This window comes from Theropithecus gelada, chromosome X (assembly GCF_003255815.1).
Source record: "Theropithecus gelada isolate Dixy chromosome X, Tgel_1.0, whole genome shotgun sequence".
NCBI lineage: Eukaryota > Metazoa > Chordata > Mammalia > Primates > Cercopithecidae > Theropithecus > Theropithecus gelada.
The window spans coordinates 137,368,333-137,392,047 of NC_037689.1; the positions used below are offsets into that span (position 1 = coordinate 137,368,333).

The 23,715-nt window shown below is 37.3% G+C and overlaps 1 protein-coding gene across 6 annotated transcripts in view; it reads right to left on the reverse strand.

Annotated features, from left to right (window-relative positions):
* Positions 1 to 23,715, reverse strand: part of ATP11C (ATPase phospholipid transporting 11C) — a 201,526-nt gene that overhangs the window by 68,978 nt on the left and 108,833 nt on the right. For 5 of the 6 annotated variants that reach the window (XM_025373047.1, XM_025373044.1, XM_025373045.1 and 2 more), the window contains 7 exons: positions 20,848 to 20,937; positions 18,375 to 18,455; positions 16,377 to 16,484; positions 5,974 to 6,102; positions 3,758 to 3,861; positions 1,586 to 1,636; positions 202 to 266 (listed from right to left, as the gene is read on the reverse strand). In XM_025373047.1, the coding sequence (XP_025228832.1) occupies positions 202 to 266; positions 1,586 to 1,636; positions 3,758 to 3,861; positions 5,974 to 6,102; positions 16,377 to 16,484; positions 18,375 to 18,455; positions 20,848 to 20,937 (628 nt within the window). Of the gene's footprint in view, positions 1 to 201; positions 267 to 1,585; positions 1,637 to 3,559; positions 3,620 to 3,757; positions 3,862 to 5,973; positions 6,103 to 16,376; positions 16,485 to 18,374; positions 18,456 to 20,847; positions 20,938 to 23,715 lie in introns of all 6 variants that reach the window. The other variant, XM_025373042.1, reaches the window with a different exon arrangement.

The window sequence follows — 23,715 nt, forward strand, 5'->3', positions numbered from 1 at the left end:
TATATCATTTATAGTATAATTTTAATTATATAGAGTATTTGTCATATTTCTTCTTAGTTTACCACCTTATAAATTCCCAGTATCTAAATATAGGTTTAGATTAAATGGCAAACCTGCCATGTTTACTTTTTAATATGCACTATTTATTCACAGCCTTTACAAAGCGTATTTTTTGATAAGTATATCTTAAAAATTGTTCACCATATATCTTCTCGGTATTTTTTAGTGTAGCTCCTTTCAGCAAGAGATTTTCAGGTCCCAAAGACCTAAATAAAAAATGAACACAGCTTATCCAAACAAGCCAATAGCATCAACAACTCTGGGGACAGATTTTGCCCTGACACACACCTATTTCCAAGGGGTTCAGAATGTATCTGTCTACTTATACCATATGCTTACTCCCCAGGACAAGCTGAAAGGTCCTTCATTCTGAAGTTACTTGAGGGTACAGCACAGATGGAAGCACAGTACGGGAGTAGCCAGCAACACACAGAGGCAAAAAAATACATGGGGGGATAAAAGGATTATGAATCATAGATAGCAAGACGAGAACAGGACAGAGCAGCAGATCTCAAGACACAAAAGCAGAGAGTCACAGATAAAAGACTGGGAATGCAAACATCAAGGTGGGAAAAATACACTGACATATTTGGAGAGAATAAACCCTCCTTTTGGGGGATCACTGGGGACCCTGTATTTCTTTAACTTCTTTTTGAGTGTGGCTGTAAAGGCCAAGTGGAAAAGTTGCGGTAATTAATACGATGATAGAAGAGGAAAGAAAGCATCCCTTTTTGTATGAACTCCTTGATAAATTGTATGAAGGCTGATACAATTTATCATTTTACTGAAGTTTTAATTATCATTTTAATGAAGACTTTCATTTTACGTAAGTCCAGGTAGTTCTTCCAGCATTTTACCCACTGCTTACTTTCTCAATTACTTTCCCACTGTTCTCCAGGTGTAATTTCAATGTTGTCAGCCACTCTACAACCGAGGATAATAAATACCATGGCTAGAACAGGTTTGGGAATATCATCCAAAGTGTCTAGAGCTCTGCTATTTTTGAAACCCTAAGCATTACTTCTAACAGCCCTCTCCCCACAACACAGAGACCCTATTACCATAACCCTACCAATCACAAGGTTAGTTGCTTATTCACCTGTATATTCCTTTTTTTTTTTTTTTTTCGAGATGGAGTCTTGCTCTTGTTGCCCAGGGTAGAGCACAATGGCTCAATCTTGACTCACTGCGACCTCCGCCTCCCGGGTTCAAGAGATTCACCTGCCTCAGCCTCCTGAGTAGCTAGGATTACAGGTGTGTGCCACCACGCCCAGCTAAATTTTGTATTTTTAATAGAGACGGGGTTTCACCACATTAGCCAGGCTGGCCTCAAACTCCTGACCTCAGGTGATCCACCCACCTCAACCTCCCAAAGTGCTGGGATTACAGGCGTGAGCCACCGCACCCAGCCTATATTCCTTTCTATAATAGAAAGGTATTTGGTTATTTTGGTCGATTTAAAAGAAAAATAGACCCCCTCCCCCCCACGCAACCAAAGGACAAATTAAAGAAACAACAAACTTACCTGGCAACAGCCTCAAGACTATTACTATAGATATTGATTCGCCCAACAAATCTGTAAAAAGAACAAAATTGCAAATGTGTTTTCCACATCCAGGTGAAATCCATGTACCAGAAATATGAGAATGAATGAAAATAAAAATAATAAAACAGAGATAGATAAAACTGTGAATGAACTACAAAAGCCTATTATACTTCTGGGAAAAAAAAGTTATGTTGAATTGATAAGGTATATAACATTTTCATATAATTTTTAAATAACATGATGGGATTATAGGAGCAGAAACAAACGTCGTCAATTGATTTTCAAGTTCTGTTTAACATCATGCAAGCACACAACACCTCTCTCTTTTATAAGGTATATAAATAACGTAACTTCCATCTTGGATCGTGTGAAGAAAGGTTTCTGGTCCTAAAATACAATTTTCAAAACTGCTAGTTCAGTAGTTCTTCCACTTGAGTGTGCATCAGAATCACTGGAGCGGTTATTAAACCACAGATTTCTAGGTCCCATCCCTGGGCTTCTGATTCAGGTTCCCCAGTAATGCTGCTGCTGCTGGTCCTGAAACCACTCTTTAAACCATAGTACTAGTCTTAGACAGTGAACACTTGAGTGCCATCTTGGAAATGTCCAGCCTGTGACTTGTAGTTGATCTCAATATTGAGCTTGACCTAATCACTTAATATAATAGGTGTATGGTAACCTGTATTTCTGCAAAATAAGGTAAAAATACCTAATCCCTTGTTAACATGAGTGTTTTATAAGCTGCATTGTAAACAGCATTTTCCCCAGAAAATAGAAATTACGCATATACACAAAATATGAAGGTTTGCTCATTCATTCATCATATATTAATTGTGCCAGTGCTATACTAAGTGCTAAAGATATACTAATAATCAAAAAAGAAATGCCCCTTGCCCTATAGAAGACAAGTAAATAGGCAATTACGACGCAAGTGCTTACCACTACAGTAACAGAAGTACAAGGTATTCTGAAGGCACAGAGCAAGGCATTCAGTCGTCTAAAGAAATTAGGAATAACCTACCCTGTCCTATCATTCTCCTTCATACTTAAAGCAACTGAAAAATATGGGGGCTGTCCTATAAATATGCAAGGGTATAGATATTGTTCTCTAGCTCAGGCAGAATAAGTTACTCCATTTTCTGCGATTCCATAGACCTTACACTCACCTCTATTATCACCTTGTATAAGTTTAGCTTTATTACTTTATCTCTTTTGCTCACAGTGAGTCCCTTGAAGGCAGAGAATAGCTGTTACACTTTCTGGCCCTAGTTCCTATCATCAAGGTGGATACGGAAGAGGAAGGGAAAAAGGAAAGAAAAAATGATGAGAAGGAGGGAGGTCATTGTTCTTGAAGTAGAATGAATACTTTGTTTTTCCACTAGTAGGTGTTAGTGTAAACTACATCCAACCACTTGGTCGCTCATTATGACTAACAGCATGCATGAACAAGATGGGTAATGGATGCCATCTGCAATGGTAGAATAGGATAAAATTAATTAGCCGACGTGGGGATAAAACCTGTTACGCTACCCTCATTAGTACTATGCTCTAATCAACCAAACTAACCAGTCTTGAAATCAAATGCCAAATTTTTGACAACTCACAATGACTAATAATCAGCAAATCTACTCCAGAGAGCCTAAGTATAGTAAAATAGAGGAAATTACATCATTTTACTCATCCCTTAACTGTTTACTGTGGACAAGAAATAGCCTATTTGCAATCCTTAGTGCATCATGATCATTGTAAGAAAGGATAGAGCCTACTAATTGCATGAAGAGGATATCCTCCTTCTCTCTTTAATGTTAGATGGCATGTAAAAGGATTTGTCTTTTATTAACTCTGGTTACTGTGTCAGTCTGATAGATCAGCTTTACAGGGTAACATAATCTAAAATTTTGATATATGGCCATGTTTACAAGTAATAAAAATAAAAGAAAAATCATAAGATACCTGGGCCCACAATGATTTATCCTGGGCTGATAGTGAACAAGGCTGATTTGATTCATTTTTCTGCCAGAAGGAAGGAATAGCCCATAAAAACACAAATGAGAGTAGGCTGGTAAGTGGTGGGTGTTTCTTTTGCAATACTATTAGCAAAGAGAAGCAGAGCCAAGAAACAGACGTAAAATGAAACCAGGTGATTCTTACTTATAGAGGTCAGGTTGAGGCTGTTCACATTCAATTGCTGCTCGGAGGGTATCAATGGATTCTGCTGTACACAGTGCAATGGTATCACGTACTGCATAATGTATCTAGTTGAAAGCAGAAGAAAAAGTGAAAACCAAAAAAACTGTTTCTTTTCATAATCATACACCCAACTGACTTCAGGAACAAATTTAGTATGTTTTAGTAAGAGGCTTTGGCAGAATAAACAAATATTAACATTTCCCACTAAATAAGTTTTATGGTATTATTATGAAAATATATTACAAATAATTAGAAAGATAACCTGCTGCAAGGGGGGTTTCAAAGACAATTAAATACCTAAAAGCTCTTCTTGACACTGACAGCTGAGAGGATTCTATTCACAACATGCATATAATTAACTGAAACCACGTGAAAAAGTTAATACATTTTTTTTTTCCTATTTACGAACTGAGACCTATTATTTTGCTCACTATAGTGTATGGGCAATGGAGATACACACACATGAATTGAACATAACCTTTTTGGTCACAAAAATGCCAAAATTTTGCCAACAGCAAGAAAAAATCATTAATAGTTCCATTACACAAATAGCTTAATTAATGATCTTGAAAATGTTCAATATGGATACATTTTGTACGAGGGGCAGGGAGATGATGTGTCTTGCAATAGTCAGATAATTAGAATATTCTACTAGTATATATTATGCACTTGATTCATCCAGAACTCAAGGCAGGTGCCAATAAACCCATTTATAAATCATCAAACAAGGGCTAAAGCAGATGCAAAGAGCTCACCACTGAGGCAGAAGTGAAAGTTGTTGTCATCGTCTTGGGGGAATATTACGGCAATGTCTGAACTACATTTAAAACTAACTCCTGATTTTGAAAACCTCTGTACTTTTTAGCTGATTTGATCAGAACAACTGAAAAAAGAAACTACCTGAAAGTTTTCTTACTCCAAATAACTTTTTCACTATCAGTAAATCTTTATGTAGATTTCTTGATTTATATCCCTAAATTGTAACTTTGTTTTTGAACAGGTTAAAAGCAGGTCATTACCATGATTTTGAAATACAGAATTAGTCATCCAATAGGTAAAGGTTCTTTTTTACATACTGAGTCCTAGTCTTCAACTCCAGGTGGAATAAACAAACAGAGGAGCCCTCCAAGGATATAGCCAGCGGTGAATCACTACAGTAACCCTCCTTAAAGGCAGCATAGAGAGGATACATCTTCATGCCCTGTGGAGCTCTGGACCATGGCCAAGAAAACCGACTGTGCCAGAAAGTATATGAGGGAAATAAGTTACCCCCATTTGACCAAATTTACTTTAAGTCACTTATAATTATAAGTGAGTTATAATTTGTTATACGTACATAAAACGTTGCTTTATTACTTACTTATAAAGCAAACATTTTCCAAACTACACCCGTTTTTTTGTTTTTTTTTTTTTTTTTGAGAGGGGGTCTCACTCTGTCACCTAGGCTGGAGTGCAGTGGCGTGATCTTGGCTCACTGCAACCTCCGCCTCCCGGGCTCAAGCAATTCTCGTGCCTCAGCCTCCTGAGTAGCTGGGATTACAGGCGCCCACCACCACACCTGGCTAATTTTTTTGTATTTTTAGTAGAGACAGGGTTTCACCATGTTGGCCAGGTTGGTTTCGAACTCCGAACTCAAATAATCCGACTGCCTCAGCCTCCCAAAGTGCTGGGATTACAAGCGTGAGCCACCGCACCCAGCCCTAAGTTATTTTTAAATAGGAATCAAATTACTCCAGGTTAGGTTTCTTATATCCCAAGAATATACATTTTTAATGAAAATATACGTTTTAGAAAAAAAAAATAGATCAAATTGTAAGGTTAGCATACATGAAGCTATTTGTATAGTTACACAGTTTAAGCCTATGATTACTCCCATTTTAAAGAGTCTAAATATTAAATAGGCTGTGTCAATATTAAATTCAAGCAGTGCTATAAAAATTGTGGGAGCTTTTACTTGGGGCTCAGTTTCTCCACACCTAATTACCAACCACCCTTTTATCCAAAGATGAGTGTTTGCTTAGAAGTTAAAAAACAATTATATAACAGCTGTTTTCAAATACAAAACCTAAGAAAAAATAAAAATAAGAAAAAATAAAAGATTAGAGGGTGGTGGGAGGCAGTATTGTATGATTAACTATCCTGAGATCAAAATGTTTAGGTAAGGTTTAGTCTGTTACCTTGCAATTGGATTCCCCATCAAGACTGGCTGTAGTGACATAACAGGTTCCATCAGTGGTGCAAGATGATAGAAGAATAAGATCACAGGGAAAGGTTTCATCTGCCTGTACTTCTACTACATCACCAACCTAGAATTGATAAATAAATATAAATATTTTAAATTCCAAACAAAGCATTCATTATACTCATACAAAAGTCAAAACATTAGCAAGAGATTAGCTCTGGGGCTTTGAGAGTATCTCAGCATCCTACAGCATGTGAAAGGTGATGAAAGAATATTACTCAATATTCAGAATCCTCTTTAAAGTCAGAAGGAGTTAGGATGCTTTCAGATTACCTTAGCACTGACCTTTACCTTTAATAAATGATTCTGACACCTTTTGCTCTCTGGTATTTCTTGCACAGATGTTTGATAAAACAATGACATTATCACTTCATGAATGAATCAAGAAAATCTACATGTCACAAATTGGGCACTTCATGAACACCGAGCAGCCACACTCCCACTCTGTACCACGCATATTTCAACATACTTTGCCTGCCATGTGATAACAACTGTGTTGTTGGGTGCCAGGTCCTTCTTCAGTGCTCAGAAAATCCCAGTTAATTAGAGAGGCATTGATTTTTCCCATAATATTTGAATTTTTTTTTTTCTACAGGTCACTTTCTATGAATTCACCTGCTGTCAGGAGAATCACTTAATACAGCAATAAGAAACAATTTCTTATCAGCAAGTACCCAAAGCTCAAGGAGAGGAAAAATCTGAGAGAATAAATCAGGAATAATTTAATAATGTAGGGTTAAGTAAATCATAACCGTTAAAAGTTTGGACTCTAACCTGACTTCTTGTCCCAGCTCCGCCACTTAACCGTATGACGACCTTAAATAAGTGTCTTAGATGATTGCAACTACCTCAGAGAATTAATGTGAGCATGAAATGATGATACAAGAAAAGTACTAAGCAAAGTGCCTGGCACGTATTAACCACTTCAAAGGTGTTAATTACAATTATTACCAACATCCCGCAACTGCTTTACTCCCAACTTATGAATAGTCATAACATTTTTTTGGAAAGATGTAAGAAATCCTCCAGTCTGGTGCTTCCCAAGATTTTCACATCATGGTACATGTTGAAAATTATAAATAATATTTTTGTACAGCACCCTCAGGTAAAGGGAAGAGGCTGCTGGATGCAGAAGATAACCCACTTTAGAAGGGAGTCAATATTTAGCACAGTGACCTAAACACACTGACTGTGAAATGCTAGGTAATACATGCAACACCTGACCCTATTTGCAATATGGTTTGGCAGATAAAGATGAGGATTTCAAGACCTATTCAGGAACAATTTTATTTTCTTTGCCAATCTTAATCACTAGCCAAGATCAACGGCATCAATAATTGAACTAATTTGTAAACAATATTTTGTTTTGTTGGATTGTTCCTTCCTCACTTACATAAACACTTATGTTGCTTACATAAAACCACAATTTATGCTTACATATGCAGAAGGGAGATAACAAACAGAATCCTAACACATCTTACAAGAAGGAAATACCCATTACAGGTTGCAAGATGACTCTCAGGCATTGATAAATAAAACACACAAAGAGAGCATTTTTTTCAACCATTAGGATGTAGTCGGATATGAAATATAAAGGCCCCTACATCTGCAGTGCAAGCTCAGACTGACAAGATGGGTAGGAGTCAGATCACAAAGGGCTTGGCAGGCCAGCCTAAGGGATTTAGGCCTCACCCTAAAGGTAAAAGGACAGGTACAGGACTTTTAAAGACAAGGAATAACATGATCTAGTTAGACAATGAACTCTAGAGGTCTATTTACCATTTTAAAAGCCACAATAGAACATCACCACTTCCCATTACAAACATTAGGGAAAAAATGGATAATCTAAAAAATAATATGTATTTTTTAGTCCATCAGAGAGTTGAGGTTGCAAAGCAATCAAGTGAACTGAATTTCAAAGGGTAACAAGTGTTTCTGAGGAAAGACAGGACAGATGAACTCTTTCATAACTGACCAAGCATAGAAGGAAGAGATGGCTACCATGAAAGTGGGTAAGAAGAAAACAACTAGATTTTTAACCAATTCTTAAAGACTGGGTGTGAGCTAGTATGACAGTTCAGAATCTCTACAAGCATGGGAGACAAGAAGAGACCACAACCATTCACCAGCTCTTCTCTAGAGGCTTCTACTCAGTGTTCATGAGAAAGCATACAGGCAGGAGACCTAAAAGAACCTTTCTCACTGGTACAGGCGTACAGGTGATGACTGACTGCTGTGAAGAAACAGGCACAAAAATAACATGCCAGAATCACGGACCCCTTTCTCATATTAAGCAAACCCCATCTGCATCTAGGAGAAAGGCAGGAAACCTTCCCTGGCATAGTCTCAGGGAAACATCACTACTGTTAGAGGAGAGGCAGAAACAAAAGTGACCTGCTACAGGGGATGGGACCTGCTACAGGGAATGGGACAGGAAACCTATTCATACCAAGAACCTGGCACTGATACAAGGTAGAAGTTCAGTTACTATGGGGGCGGGCGCAGGAATATTGAGAAAGTCTTACCCTAAGGCTTTGGTGCATATGGCCTGCTTAATATTGAGATTGGAACGAGAAAACCAAGAAACCATTCTGTTCCCGCCAAGAGCCTTACACTGAGTAACTGAGTAACAAACAAGAAACAGCAGTCTACCACTGGACAAAAAGCAAGGGAACGGGGGCGGGGCGGGGGGGGCAGAAGGGGGCACCCTCTGTGACTCGGGAGTACAGGATGTGCTGAAAGCAGACAGTAGAACAGGAACACCATCAAAAACTCTCCGGCACACCAGGCCCCACGCAAAGCTCAAGGTAATAAGGTAATGGCGTTCTACCACTTAAGGAATTTGAAGTGGCACACTAAAAACATCAAAAACCAAAGTCAGCCCAACTCTTGACTAGACTGTCTCAACGCCCAACAATAGTGGCCTGACAGAAGAAGCCAGGCCCATTTCAGAACACATATACCACTGACCTCAGTGAATAACATTCTTTTACATACAATGCCCAAAATTCAATTAGAAAATGAAACGTACAAAAACACAAGCAAAAAATGAGCCATCATTGAAAGATAAAGCAGTCCGTGAAACCAGACCCAAAATGTCCAGATTTTGTAATTATGAAACAGGGACTTAAAAATAGCTATGATTAAGATGTTAAATGGGTGGGATGTGGTGGCTCACATCTATATTCCCAGCACTCTAGAAGGCCAAGGTGGGAGGATCGCTTAAGTTTGAAACCAGCCTCGGCAACTTAATAGAACCCCATCTCTACAAAAAATGATTATAATAATTAACCAAGTGTAGTTGCACACCTATAGACCCAACTACTCTGGAGATGGAGGTGGGAGGACTGCCTGAGCCCAGGAGTTCAAGGCTGCAGTAAGCTATGACTGTGCCACTGTACTCCAGCCTGGGCAACAGAGTAAGACCCTATCTCTTAAAAAAAAAAAAAAAAAGAAGATATTAAATGGTATGGTATTTAGTGGAAAAGGTAGACAACATATAACAGTGGATGAAGAATGCTTGCAGAGAGATGGATACTATAAAAAAATGAAAATGTAAAGTTAGAAATGAAAAACATGTTATCAGAGATGAAGATTTCCTTCAACTAGTGGACTGGGTACAACAAAGGAAATAATCACTAATTCTGAAGACAGCGCAAACTAAAATTATCCAAAGTGATATATAAACAGGAGAAAAAGGAGTGTATTTAAAAAAACAACAAATTACTCAAGGGAGAAAATATCAAACAGCATAATAGTCATGTAATTGGAGTACCAAAAGAATAGAATGAGGCTGAAAAAACATTTCAAAACTGTTTTTTTATCCAAAGTTAATCAAAGTCAACAAACAACAGATCCAAGAGAACTTAGAGAAGGATAACTACGACGAAAAAAATGTAGGCATATCATAGTCAAACTGCTGAAAACTGAAAATAGAAAGAAAAATGTGAAGGCATCAATGAAATATTATATACACAAGAACAAGAATAGAAATGAAACAGACTCATTAGAAACTATGCTTACCAGAAGACAATGGAGTAATATATTTAAAGTACTAAAAGAAAAAAAAAACCCACCAATCCATAATTCTATATAGCCGGAAAAATAATTTTTGTAATTGAAGGTAAGATAAAAAACTTTTCCATAGGAACATTCACTTCCAGCAGATTTACACTATAAAATATTACAGAAAGTTCTTCATGGATAAAAAATAAGACACTATATGAAAATTTAAATCTACATAGGGAAATGATAAAAATGTGGGTAAATGTGAAATATAGTTCTTATTGCTAATCTTTTAAAAACAGTTTTAGGCCAGGCACAGTGGCTCCCACTCGTAATCCTAGCAGTTTGGGAGGCTGAGGTAGGCGGATCACCTGAGGTCAGGAGTTCGAGACCAGCCTGGCCAACATGGGGAAACCCCGTCTCTACTAAAACTACAAAAATTAGCCACACGTGGTGCCACATGCCTGTAATCCCAGCTACTCAGGAGGCTGAGGCAGGAGAATCACTTGAACTCAGGAGGCAGAGCTTGCAGTGAGCCGAGATCGTGCCACTGTACTCCAGCCTGGGTGACAGAGTGAGACTCTGTCTTAAAAAAAACCAAAAAAACAGGTTTTAAAAAGTTAATTACAACCTAGTAATTCTGCTCTAAGTTATATACTCAAAAGAATCAAAGGCAAAAACTCAAACAGATACTTATATACCAATGTTCGCAGCAGCACTAATCAAAATAGTCAAAAGTTCGAAATAACTCAAATGTCCATCAACATATAAATGGATCAACAAACTGTTATATACATATAATGGAATATTATTCACCTTTAAAAGGGAAGAAATTTCTGATACATGCTATAACATGGATCAACCTTGAAAACATTACGCTAAGTTAAAGAAGCCAGACATGAATGGACAAGTATTGTATAACTCCACTTACATAAAGTATTGAGGATAGGCAAATTCATAGAAACAAAATGTATTAATAGAATAGAGGCCACAAGGGGCTGAGGAAGGGGGAAATGGGAAGTTACTGTTTAATTAATAGAGCTTTGTTTGGGATAATGGAAAAGTTCTGGAAATGGATAGTGGTGATGGTTGTACAACACTGTGAATGTACTTACTATAAAAAAAATTGTACACTTAAAAATGGTTAAATAGGGCCTGGCGTGAGCCCAGCACTTTGGGAGGCTGAGGCAGGTGGATCACCTGAAGTCAGGAGTTCGAGACCAGCCTGACCAACATGGAGAAACCCCGTCTCTACTAAAAACACAAAAAAATCAGCCGGGCATGGTGGCACATGCCTGTAATCCCAGCTACTTGGGAGGCTGAGGCAGGAGAATCACTTGAACCCAGTAGGCGAAGGCTGCGGTGAGCCAAGATCGCGCCATTGTACTCCAGCCTGGGCAACAAGAGCAAAACTCCGTCTCAAAAAAAAAAAAAAGTTAAATGGTAAAGTTTATTTTATATATTTTATTACCAAAAAAGACAACTCACAGGCAAAAATAGTAACATATTGTGGGCTTTATAATATGTAAAAGTAAAACGTATGACAACAATAACACAAAGGGTATGAATGAGGAAATGAAAATATGCTCTCTGAACACAATGGAATTAAATTAGAAACCATAACAAAAAGGTATCTAGGCCAGGCACAGTGGCTCACGCCTATAATCCCGGCACTTTGGGAGGCCGGAGTGGGTGGATCACCTGGGGAGTTCGACACCAGCCTGACCAACGTGGTAAAACCTCATCTCTAACAACAATACAAAATTAGTCAGGCATGGGGGCGCATGCCTGTAATCCCAGCTACTTGGGAGGCTGAGGCAGGAGAATCACTTGAATCCGGTAGGCGGAGGTTGCAGTGAGCCAAGACTGTGGCACTGCACTCCAGCCTGGGTGACAGGAGCGAAACTCCATCTCAAAAAAAAAATAATAATAACTAGAAAATTCCCAAATATTTAGAAATTACATAACAAACTTCTAAATAACCCATGAACCGAGGAAGAATTAGAGAGAAATTAGAAAATATTAAACTAAATGAAAATGTAAACATAATATATCCAAATTTGTAGGCTGTTGCTAAAGCAACACTTGGAGGAAAATTTACAGCATTAAACATTTATATTAGCAAAGATGTTCAAATAAACTCCTTTAACTAAATCTAACCTAACACCTCATTTTTACCCAAGGAGCTGCTTCTTTACCTCTTAGCATTGTTCCTCACTCTCTGCCCCAAGCCATACGTTTTCACACTCTGCCTCTCTAAATTTTACAATCTATTTCATGCCCATCTCATGTGAGAAAACTGTTTTCATTCCCGTTTTCTAAATTCAGAGTATTTTTTTTCAGAAGCACTCACTGGGTTCTGACCAGTTACCGTCTTGTATTTTTATTCTTTTAGCATTATGTGGCATGACTACTAAGTTAAACTATAAAACTTCTTGAGAGCATGAACCATCTCTTTTCATTCTTTGTAACCCTTCTAGAACTCAGCACAATATTTCAATACATCTTGGTTGATTCATTGGTTGAAGTACTAGAGCATAACTTTCATTTCTATTTGGCACTAAAGCATAACATATGATTGAGAGGTGTCTTACTACGTCTAGTTTCCGGTATTTACGCCAAAAAATACTCCTTCCATTAAAAATAATAGTGGCTTTACACTGGAATTCCTCAAGTCCTGTTACTAAGTCTCATTCTTTATGCCGTATGACATTCCATCCAGTCTCATGGCATCATATGGTATGTACAGACTGATGACACCCAAATTTCTACTTCTATTTAAAGCATCTCCTCTGAGCTCCAGGACTGACAACTCCAACTGTATGTCTAATAGGTTTCTCAAACTTAACATAGCCAAAAGTGAATTCCTGATTTCTCTTCACTCCCACCTCTGTCCCTAAATCTGTTTTTCTCCTAGGCTTTCTCATCTTATTTAAAAGCACCAGCATTTTCTTTAATAGCACTATCTAATTCACTCAGTCGCTCAGGCCAAAACCAGGAAGGCTATCTTAATTATTCTTTTTTTTTGTTTTTCTGTTTCTCTCACCCACTACATCCAATAAATCACTAATTCTGATGATTCTACCTCCAAAAAATATCCTGAATATATCCATTTCCCTTAAAATATAAACAGGTAGTAGAGAGTTATGGTTAAGAGTATGGACTCTACACCTAGGCTTGCTTTAATTCAAATCTCAGCTTTCCAACTTACTAGTAGTGGACAAGTTCCTTAACCTCCTTATGCCTTGGTTTCATTATTTGTAAAGAGAGGATAATAAAAATACCTACTTCATATGGCTGTTGTTGAGGGTTAAATGAGGTAATAGAATGTAAAAAAGATTGCCTGATATATACTACATACTATATAAATGGTGATTACTATTTTTATTATTGTTATCAATACTACTATCATCCTAATATAAGCCCTTATCATTTTTTGCCTAAGCTATATCTCTCTGATTGCACATTTGCCCATGCTTTCATTTTGCCTCTCTCCAGTTTTATTTTAAAAAATCATCAAGTCACTCTCCGGCTTTAACACTTCAAAGACTCCCCACCACACTGAGGATGCAGACCAAGTCTCTCTCTTGCTCAAAAGGAGTCTCAACAAACTCTTTCCCCCTACTCCCCAGCCAAGCAATCTGCTATTTAGAGACTGCTGGCTAATAAGCATCTCTTCCCACACACTTACACTCCAGAAACAGCTACATCAAATAGCATCTCACACAATAATTTAATCACAATAGTTTCACATTTATTTAATCAAGATTATACCTGGTTGAGTTCAGCCTCAAGGCAAAGAAGCTTGGTGGCGGGAAAGTGAAAAATGGGGGCCTTTGTAAAGGGGGGTGGGGTGGAATGTCAACAAAATCAGAAAGAGGAAATGAGAGAAAGGGAGAGATGTAGGAGGACTTTGCCTGCTTTGCAATTTTACATAGTGTACTGGGAACAACAACAGACTGGATGCTATGAATCATTTAGGCAGCCTTTTGTTTTTGTTTTTGTTTTTGTTTTTTGAGACAGGGTCTCACTCTGTCACCCAGGCGGGAGTGCAGTGGCTCGATCTTGGCTCACAGCAGCCTCAACTTTTTGGGCTCAGGTGATCCTCTCACCTCAGCCTCCCAAGTGGCTGGGACTGCTTGGCTAATTATGTTGCAGAGACAGGGTTTCGCCATGTTACCCAGGATGGATTCCAACTCCTAGACTCAAGCGATCAACCCAACTTGGCCTCCCAAAGTGCTGGGATTACAGGCATGAGCCACTGTACTCAGTCTGCCTTTGGTTCTTATGCTGATCAATAATGCTGAGTTTCTACAACTGTTTCGAAAACTTCAGATCTTAACCTAACCTAGTTCAGCACAAGTTCCCCCTTGACCAGGATGTAGAGAATAGAGAAAAGAAAAAGTAGAAAAAGGAAGACATTCTATGTGAAACACTGGTGACCCTCCCACTCTGTAGTATTCCTCCCATCATTACTGTAAGAAGATGTGAGGAAACAACTATTGTTGGGCATATGGAGAACTCTTAAAATTCAATAAGAAAACAACCTGCTTAAAAAATGGGCAAAAACTAAGCAGCATCTCACCAACGAAGATATACAGATTGCAAAGAACCATATGAAAAGAAAGTCTGTATCACATGTTATCAGTGAAATGCTAATTAAGACAAAAGTGAGATAGTACTACACGCCTGTTAAAATGGCCAACATACAAAGCACTGACAACATCAAAACCCAGTCAGGATGTGGAACAAGAACTCCCATTCATTGTTGGTGGGAATGCAAAATGATACAGCTACTTTGGACGATAGTTTGGCAGTTTCTTACAAAATGAAACATACTCTTACCATACAATTCAGCACTTCTTTGTATTTATTCAAATGAATTGAAAATGTATGTCCACATAAAAACCTGCACACAAATGTTTATAGCAGTTTTACTCATAATTGCCAAAACTTGGAGGCAACTAAAATGCCCTTCAGTAGGTGAATGGATAAACTATGGTATATCCAGAAAATGAAATATTATTCATCACTAGAAACAAATGAGCTATCAAGCCATGGAAAAAGACATGGAAGAAACTTGAAAGCATATTACGAAGTGAAAGAAGCCAATCTGAAAAGGCTGTATGATTCTAAATATGTGACATCCTAGGAAAGGCAAAACTATAGAGACAGCAAAAAGATTACTGGTTACCGTGGGTTGGGGGGAATAAGGAATGAACAGGAAGAGAACAGAGGATTTTTAGGGCAGTGAAACTATCCTGGTATGATACTACTATGGATACATATGTACATGTATACAAATGTAGGATATGTGGATATGTATCCTATATCTGACAAAACCCACAGAATGTACAACACCAAGAGTGACTTCTAATATAATCTATGGACTCTGGGTGATAGTGTGCTAAAATAGGTTCACTGATTGTAACAATTCTGGTGTGGGATGTTGACAGCCAGAGAAAATGTGTTTGGGGACAGTGGGTTTATGGGTACTCTCTGTATTTTCTACTCAATTTTCCTGTGAACCTAAAACTGCTCTAAAAATATAATTTTTTCATTTAAAAAATCTAATGAGAACCAAAAAATTAGTGTTTGACAAGTAAAAAATGTTATTTGACAGGGGTCTTACTGGGTAAATAATAAATAATGATTAACTGGAATAAATAATTGCCTGAGACTGTCAAAAAAAAAATACTACTACCTTGGAAGTCTCATATGTTGCTGATGGGAATACAAAATGTTACAGGCACTGTGGAAAATAGTTTAGTGGTTCATTAAAAAGTTAAACATGTAATTACAATATGACCCAGCAATTTTCCTCCTAGGTATATACCTCAAAGAATTAAAAACAGGTGTTCAAACAAAAACTGTAATTCAATGTTCATAGCAATTCATAATACCCAAAAGGTAGAAACAACCCAAATGTTCATTAGCTGATGAATCAACAAAATGAAATGTTATTCAGTCATCAAAAGGAATGAAATGCTGCTATATACTATAATGCAGATGAACCCCAAAAAAAAACATTCTGAGTGAAAGAAGCTAGACAAAAAGGACACATAGTATATAATTGCATTTATATGAAACATTCAAAATACATACACCCATAGGGACAGAAAGAAGGTTAGTATTGCCAGGGCCTGGGAGGAGGGAGAAATGTGGAGTGTCCGCTTATGGGTATAGGGTTTCCTTTTTAGGGGATGAAAATGTTCTGGAACTAGATAGAGTTAACAGTTGCACAACATTATGAAGTACTAAATGACACTAAATTATACACTTTTAAAAGGTGTATTTTTACCATTAAAAAAGGAGTGGAATAAGAAAAACTACCTTGATTTTTTCACTTTCTTTTCTCACTCGCTTTGCATTTTCAATAATGTAAACAGTGCTTTTGTTGACTTCATTGTCAGCTCTATGTCTCAGCCAATCTTCATATCCCTGAAACATAAAAATAACTATATAATCGAGTTCAGATGAAATAACGCTGTTAATAAATTTATATATCCTCCCATGAGTCAACACCAAATATTTATAATTATAGCATTAATTTAAACTCAGAATGCTAGAGACAATGCTACGCATTTTAATAGCAAATCTGAGATACATTTTCAAAATACTCCTTAGATAAATAGCTTTATTGTGTTAAAAGTATTCTCCACTCTTTAAACATTAATGAAAACACAAGCACTGGAGACTTACTGTTTTTCATGTGTGAAAGGCTATGATTTATTTTAATTGTACTCTTATTTGAGTTAATGTTAATTCTCCCTACTTTTTAATTTGAATAAAAGATTGTCCTGAGTTTGTATTTTCTTATAGCCATAATCACTTACATATAATCTTTTGTATATGCTGTAGTAAACTGTTCGAGTAATCATCTACGAGGGAATATTTTAATTATTTCTCACCCACAGAGAATAGAAAAGGCAAGCTAGGATTGTTTTAGCAGAGAAGCTATGATAAGTTTTAGAGATCAACAGCTAAACTTTTCAACTGACTTGGTGATAAAAGAAAATATAAATTGGTATTCATCTTTTACAGTTAAAAGTAATCAGAGAAAGATTAAATGGCTCATTTTACTTCGGACTTTTCACCTAAAGTAGATTTAAGCCAAAAGATTAAAGAAGGAGGATGCTCATGAATGTTTGAGCATGACCTCCTCTCCTTTTTTATATACCTTTGCCTTTTTTCGTTGTAATAATGTCTGTACCTTTTCAAATACAACTGTTTGAAAAATCTCTTCATCGCCTCCCCCCACTTTTTTCCCCTCAGGTGCTATATCCATTCTTCTTCTGTCTTCTTTATGACAATGCTAGGCTACCACTTTATAGAGTACATTTTGTGATACTGGTGAAGAAATAAAGGCCCTAACATGGACCAGTATTGGGAGTAGAATGAATCAGTAAAAAAGCCTTTGAAAACCACACATGCTATTCTTGGAACCAGCAATTTTATGATGTTAAAGAAAATAATCCTACCAGTCTAAGGAAAAGAACATTCCAAAAGTCTTTATTTTGCAACTGAACACTTGATAAAATATTCTTGTAGTTCCTGGTAGGCAAGATGTAAGACCAGATAACCCCACGAGGAAAGGTAATCTTGTTCCCAATACTGCTAAGAAGACCTTTGCTTTGCAAGCTTCTTTGGTATCCTTTTAAAAAGTACTTTGTTAAGTATCATCTAAAAGTATGTTTGTAAATAGTCAGATGCTGTGGACTGACAAAAAACATGCTTAACATTGTTAACCTACCCTTTCACCTCCAATTTCCTGTTTCCATTTTCATCTGGAATTTTTCAAACATACTAGCATACAAAATGTTCAAAATACTTCAAAGACATCCATATCACAATCTGTGGCAGTCTATCAGCTCTGACAAAAAACAGGAAATGTCCCCTCTACCTACTACCCCCTGAAGCAGTATAAGGAAAAAACAAGAAAATTAAAGTATTCTTCCCTTAAGTTCTCGCTACAGTCATAAACAATTTGAAAAATCCATAAAAATGGGAGTTTTTCCACACAGACATACCACACTGAAACAATTAATGTACATCAAAAATCTACCTCCTATTTCCTGACTGGGCTGTACCTTTTACCTGCTCTTTCTTTAACGTTTACACCCACACACACAGATACTGAAGAGGAAACAAGGAAATACATGAAGGATGTGCCTTACTATCATTTTAATAGGTTTTCAAGAGGAACCAAATATAAAATAGATCCATAAAGGATACTACCCACTGTATATAAATATGAAAAAGAGCCTTTGATAATGCAATTCCAACAAGCCTGGACTGAAATGCAGGTGTAAGTGTAAATAAGAAATTTACCTGCTTGATGGCTGTAACAGTTATAACAAAGAAAAGTGGAAGTCCACTGGTAACTGGGCTAGTTGGTGTGTCTACTGTGACCTAGGTAAACAAATTAAATTGAAAGTAAAATGAAAATTTGTCATTAACTCATATGCAGCACTTACATGCTGCAAACATTTCAAACAGAAACATAGATAAAACACATTCCAGTAGTAGGGTAAATATTAATTTTCATTAAAACAAAAGCAAACTACATGGCAGTTAGTTTAAGAAATAGTCCTAAATTCAAGCATAGTTTTTATCCCAGCTTGGATTAACCCCTTTATTGAAATATATCCATTCACTTACCACCTATTTGCTGAGCACCACTCTGTCAGCCCTTGTGCTATTATCAGCCAAGCTCTAAAGATATTGCTTTAAACAAGATGGAGACAAGTCCCTGCATTCATGTAGCTGGCAGCTTATAGGAAAAAATCAGACAGTAAAACAAGTGTGTAGATTCTGAGGTCTGAAGGGCAAACAGGAGTTAACTAGACGAAAGGTAGTTTTCTAGGCACAGTGAACAGTATATGCAGGTCTCTAGGAAATAAAGGAAGCCAGTGGCAAGAGGGAGTGTGGTGCGAGATGGGGCTGGAAAGGGAGGCAGGAGCCAGACTGTGCAGGGCCCTCTAGGCCAAAGTAAGCTGTTCATTCTTTATCCCACAAATAGCAGGAAATCCTTGAAAGTTTTAAGCAAGGAAAGGTCACATGAACAGAAGTGCATTTTGAAAAGATCATTCTCACTGCTCTGTGGAAGATGAATTAGATAGGGAACAAGAGTGAAGGCAGGGAGTCTATTTAGGAGGCTATTGCTGTAATCTAGGTGAAAGATGATGGCTTGGACTAGAGTGTTAGTGGCAGGCATGGAAAAAAGTTCTATAAATATTTAGGAGGCAAAAATGGCAACAGATAGAAGTGCTTATTAAAGATGTCTTCCAAGTATCAGGTTAGCATGTCTAGGTGGATGTTGTCATTCACTGAGACAGGAAATACTGAAAGAGAACTAGATTTAAGGAGGATGATCTTGAGTTCAATCTGCCCTCCCAACTCGTTGACTCTCATCTCCAACCCTCAACCAGGCCTGCCTCTATCATACACCCTGTGTTGTAGATACAACATATACTTCCATGTATGCAACGCTTCTACATGGCTCTGTGACTTTAGGCAATCTCTTCCCTATCCTTGAAATACCAGTTCAGCATTCTCCACCAGGTAAACCCCTTCTAATCCTTAAAGGCTCCGTTCAGATAGCATCTATTCTCTGAAGCCTTCTCAAATTCCTCTTGGGTAGAAAAAAATGATAACTTACACTGTATACACAAAGCATTCTGCTCATGCTTCTTGAATGGCTTTACTACATTAAGTGAATATATGACTGTTAATGTGACTGGTCTTCTCAGCTATAGCATAAATTCCTTAAGAGGATAAAAGCTATATCTTGATCTTCATTGTACCTGCTACCATTTTTGTTATCTGTCCTACTGCACAGCACACAGTAGGTGGATGAGTGGTATACGTTTGCTGAACTCAAATGAAATGCGCTGCCCACCAAGTAGAATGATTCTTCCAAGCAGAATCCTCTAGGTAGTTTATTCTGTATCTGTAAGACATCTGACTATGGATCCAGAGGAGCTCCTTTTCAAATCTTCCATCATTCAGGATTAAAATAGGCTCTTGCCCATATTATATCCCAGATTGATTTTAAGTAGCAAGGCTAAATTCAATTACAGTACCATTTACTCAAAGCCTCAAAGTGGGTAAACAGAAGCACTTAGCATCAACAGGGAATTTGAGCAATTTCAATGGGATTTTCCTGCTTCATTTAAAAAATGAAATGAGAAAAAAAGTACCTTTAATGTAGTAAAATTATCAGGGGTAATTATGGCGACGAAAAGATTTTAATAGCTTACAGATTTAAAGATGGAAGATGCAATTTAAACTGTCTAAAATTTAAAACACAAAACAGTAGAAAGAATACAGAGAAGCAGATTGATCTAACTAGGCTCTCACCCTTAAAGTGAGTAAATGAATGAGGGAGAGCAAAAATGGTAATCAGGAAGATGAGTGAGAAGTTTCCAATTAGGCTGAAACTGGTATGTAACAAAATAAAACTATTAGTTTGAACTATTTTCAATTTTGATATATTCCATTTCATTTAATAGAACACAATACACGTCGTCCTAGGATGAGCAAAGATATGATATCCATAAAATTTCAAAGAAAGTAACAATGAAATAAAATCTCAACAGGTTTTCTAGTAAAAATGCAACTTTAGAAATTTATAAAATGATAATCTTTAAATATTATGTTTCTGCTTTAAGAAGTCATATTATAATAAACTCTGGAATGTCTTTTTTTAATTACATGGCATTTTAAGGTTAGAAATAGATTGAAAATTTGTTTAAAGCAATCAAGTTTCTAAAAGTTAAGTGGCTGTTTAAGGAGCTCTTACCTGTACAAGGAAAATTATGAGAAAATAAAAATTTGCAATTCTTCTAAACTGTTCAAACAGATTCTTTGGGAGAAAATTCCAAAGTGTATACTGTAAGGGAGGAAGAAAAAAGAACACTATTATGAAAGAAACTTGAAAAATCTTAATAGTAATGACTGATTTTGAGTCCACATTATCATATAAAGTGATATTTAGTATGTCCAACATTTTGAAATCCAAATCTCACACATATACATAAGCATATATTTAGAGACATTTTCCCAACACTCAGCACAGTGCCTGGTACAAGGCAGACAATAAATTATTTGGATGGCCAGGCACAGTGGCTCACACCTGTAATTTCAGCACTTCAGGAGGCCAAGGCAGGCAGATCACCTGAGGTTAGGAGGTCAAGACCAGCCTGGCCAACATGGTGAAACCCCATCTCTACTAAAAATACAAAAATCAATCAGATGTGGTGGCGCACACGGTAATCCCAGCTACTTGGGCGGCTGAGACAGAAGAATCACTTAAACCTGGGAGATGGAGGTTGCAGTTAGCTGAGATCTCACTACTGCACTCCAGCCTAGGCAAGAGGGCAAGAACAAGACTCCGTCTCAAAAAAAAAAAAAAAAAAAAGCCTGGGCAACATTGTGAAACCCCACCTCTACTAAAAATACAACACTTAGCTGGACATGGTGGTGCATGCCTGTAGTCACAGCTACTTGAGAGGCTGAGGCACGAGAATCACTTGAACCCAGGAGGTGGAGGATGCAGTGAGCTGAGATGGTGCCACTGCACTCCAGCCTGGGCGACAAAGCGAGACCCTGACTCAAAAATAAATAAATAATAAAATAAATAAATAAATAATTTGGAGGAATGAATGAACACATTAATTTCTGGCTCAGCTAACCTCTGGAGTCTTGATGATCATAACAGATACCCCTGTGAATCATTCTGTCCCCTATGAGTACCTCCAATTTCCATGACAGCTGGGAAGGTGTATACACAACCCTGGGCCATGGAGGGCTTTCATTTTAATCAACAACATACCACTCTGGGCTGGGCTTTGGTAATTGGTAATAGGTAAAAGTTTCATGCTAAATTGCACATGGTCAGAAGACAAGAACTCTTAGGCCAACTGTCAACCGCAGAACTCTTAGGCCAACTGTCAACCATACTTTGTCCCTGAAACCTTAGGGTCAAGGACTGAATCATTTAAAAGTGACCAAAAAATGTTGAATTTTTCAGATGACCTAGTAAGACCAGAAACTAGAAAGAAAGAAATGTTTCTTAACCTAAAAAGCTAAATTTATATTTGAGAGTTCTGCAGTTGACAGTTGGCCTAAGAGTTCTCGTCTTCTGACCTTGTGCAATTTAGCATGAAACTTTTACCTATTACCAATTACCAAAGCCCATCCCAATTATCTGTATAATATGTGAGAACATATCCTTTAATAAGAGGTGACTGAAAAGCCAAGCTGTAGAGCACGACATAATATACGGGAATTTACTAACCTTTCAGTTTTAAAAGGCTTATAGGCTCAAAATTTAGGGAATCCTCCGAGAAAAAAGACAAAAAGAGGCAAGTATATTCAGTAGAACAGCTGCATTACAACCAATAACCAACTTAGAAAATGTTCTACCTTGGAGTCCAAGAAGTATGTTAGGGAAGATAATTTTAAAATAAATGCAGAATTGTGCATGGATGTACATCACTTGGGAGAAGGAAGTCCACGCTTTTTATGAGATTCCCAAGGTAGCTTGTGACCAAAAACAGAAGTCACTCAAAACCACTGATCCAGTCACTTTGAAGCTGACATAGGTCAGACCAGCATTTTTAACTATCCCAATTATTTAAAATGAACTTTCTAAAACAATAAGCTAAACTCCAACAATAGGCTAATGGCTGAGCTTCTGGTATGTTACCCTTCTGTTCCCAAATTAAAGAGATTTTAATTAATCAAACAAGCATTACAGACAGAGTCATCTGTAAAAGGTGATATAAACACATCAAAAGGGAATACTTTTGTTGTTGTCGTTTTTAAGTCCCAACTGTTAGTTTACCACTGTTTTATTAAATGAACTGCTTCCTTGAGGAATTCTGATTATTCCCTTCATAGGAAATGACTGCCCTCTTCTCTCTTTCATCAAGTCATGAGCTATTATGAGATCAGGGAGCATGTCATAAGTCGCCTTACCACAGGTGCCTAGAACGATAGCTAGACGATAATTTAGCACACAAAAGGTATACAAGAAATCTTTATTAAAACTTGTGTCCTAGCCATTTACTCTACTGGTTTACCTAAAAGGTAAACTTAGTTTCTAGTACATCTTTTTTACTATAATACAAATGTAAGATTTTAATGCAGACCAAGAGAAGTCTACTTTTTAGAGTTTTCTAACTAAAAGTGAAATTGAGTTATAGCCATATACATCAAGTTATTCAAATTAACTTGTTTATCTAAAAAGCAGACTCTCCAGCTTGGTCAGTTGCTACAAAAAAAAAAAACAATGTTATCTCAAGCATGACCTCCATGGCAAAAAAAAAAAAAAAAAGTTAATCACAAGAAGAAAATGTGTATAGCAGTTTTTTAGACACGATGAGAATTCAGTTTTTGTTACAAGTTAGTTCTTGCTTGGAGATGTCAGTAAACACTATTTATTTATTTATTGAAACAGAGTCTCACACTGTCACACAAGCTGGAGTGCAGTAGCGTGTTCCCAGCTCACTGCAGCTTCTGCCTCCCAGGCTCAAGCAATCTTCCCGCCTCAGCCTCCTGAGTAGCTAGGACTACAGGCATACACCACCATGCCTGGCTAATTTTTGTTGTTGCTGTTTGTTTGTTTGTTTGTTTGGAGACAGAGTCTCACTCTGTCACCCAGGCT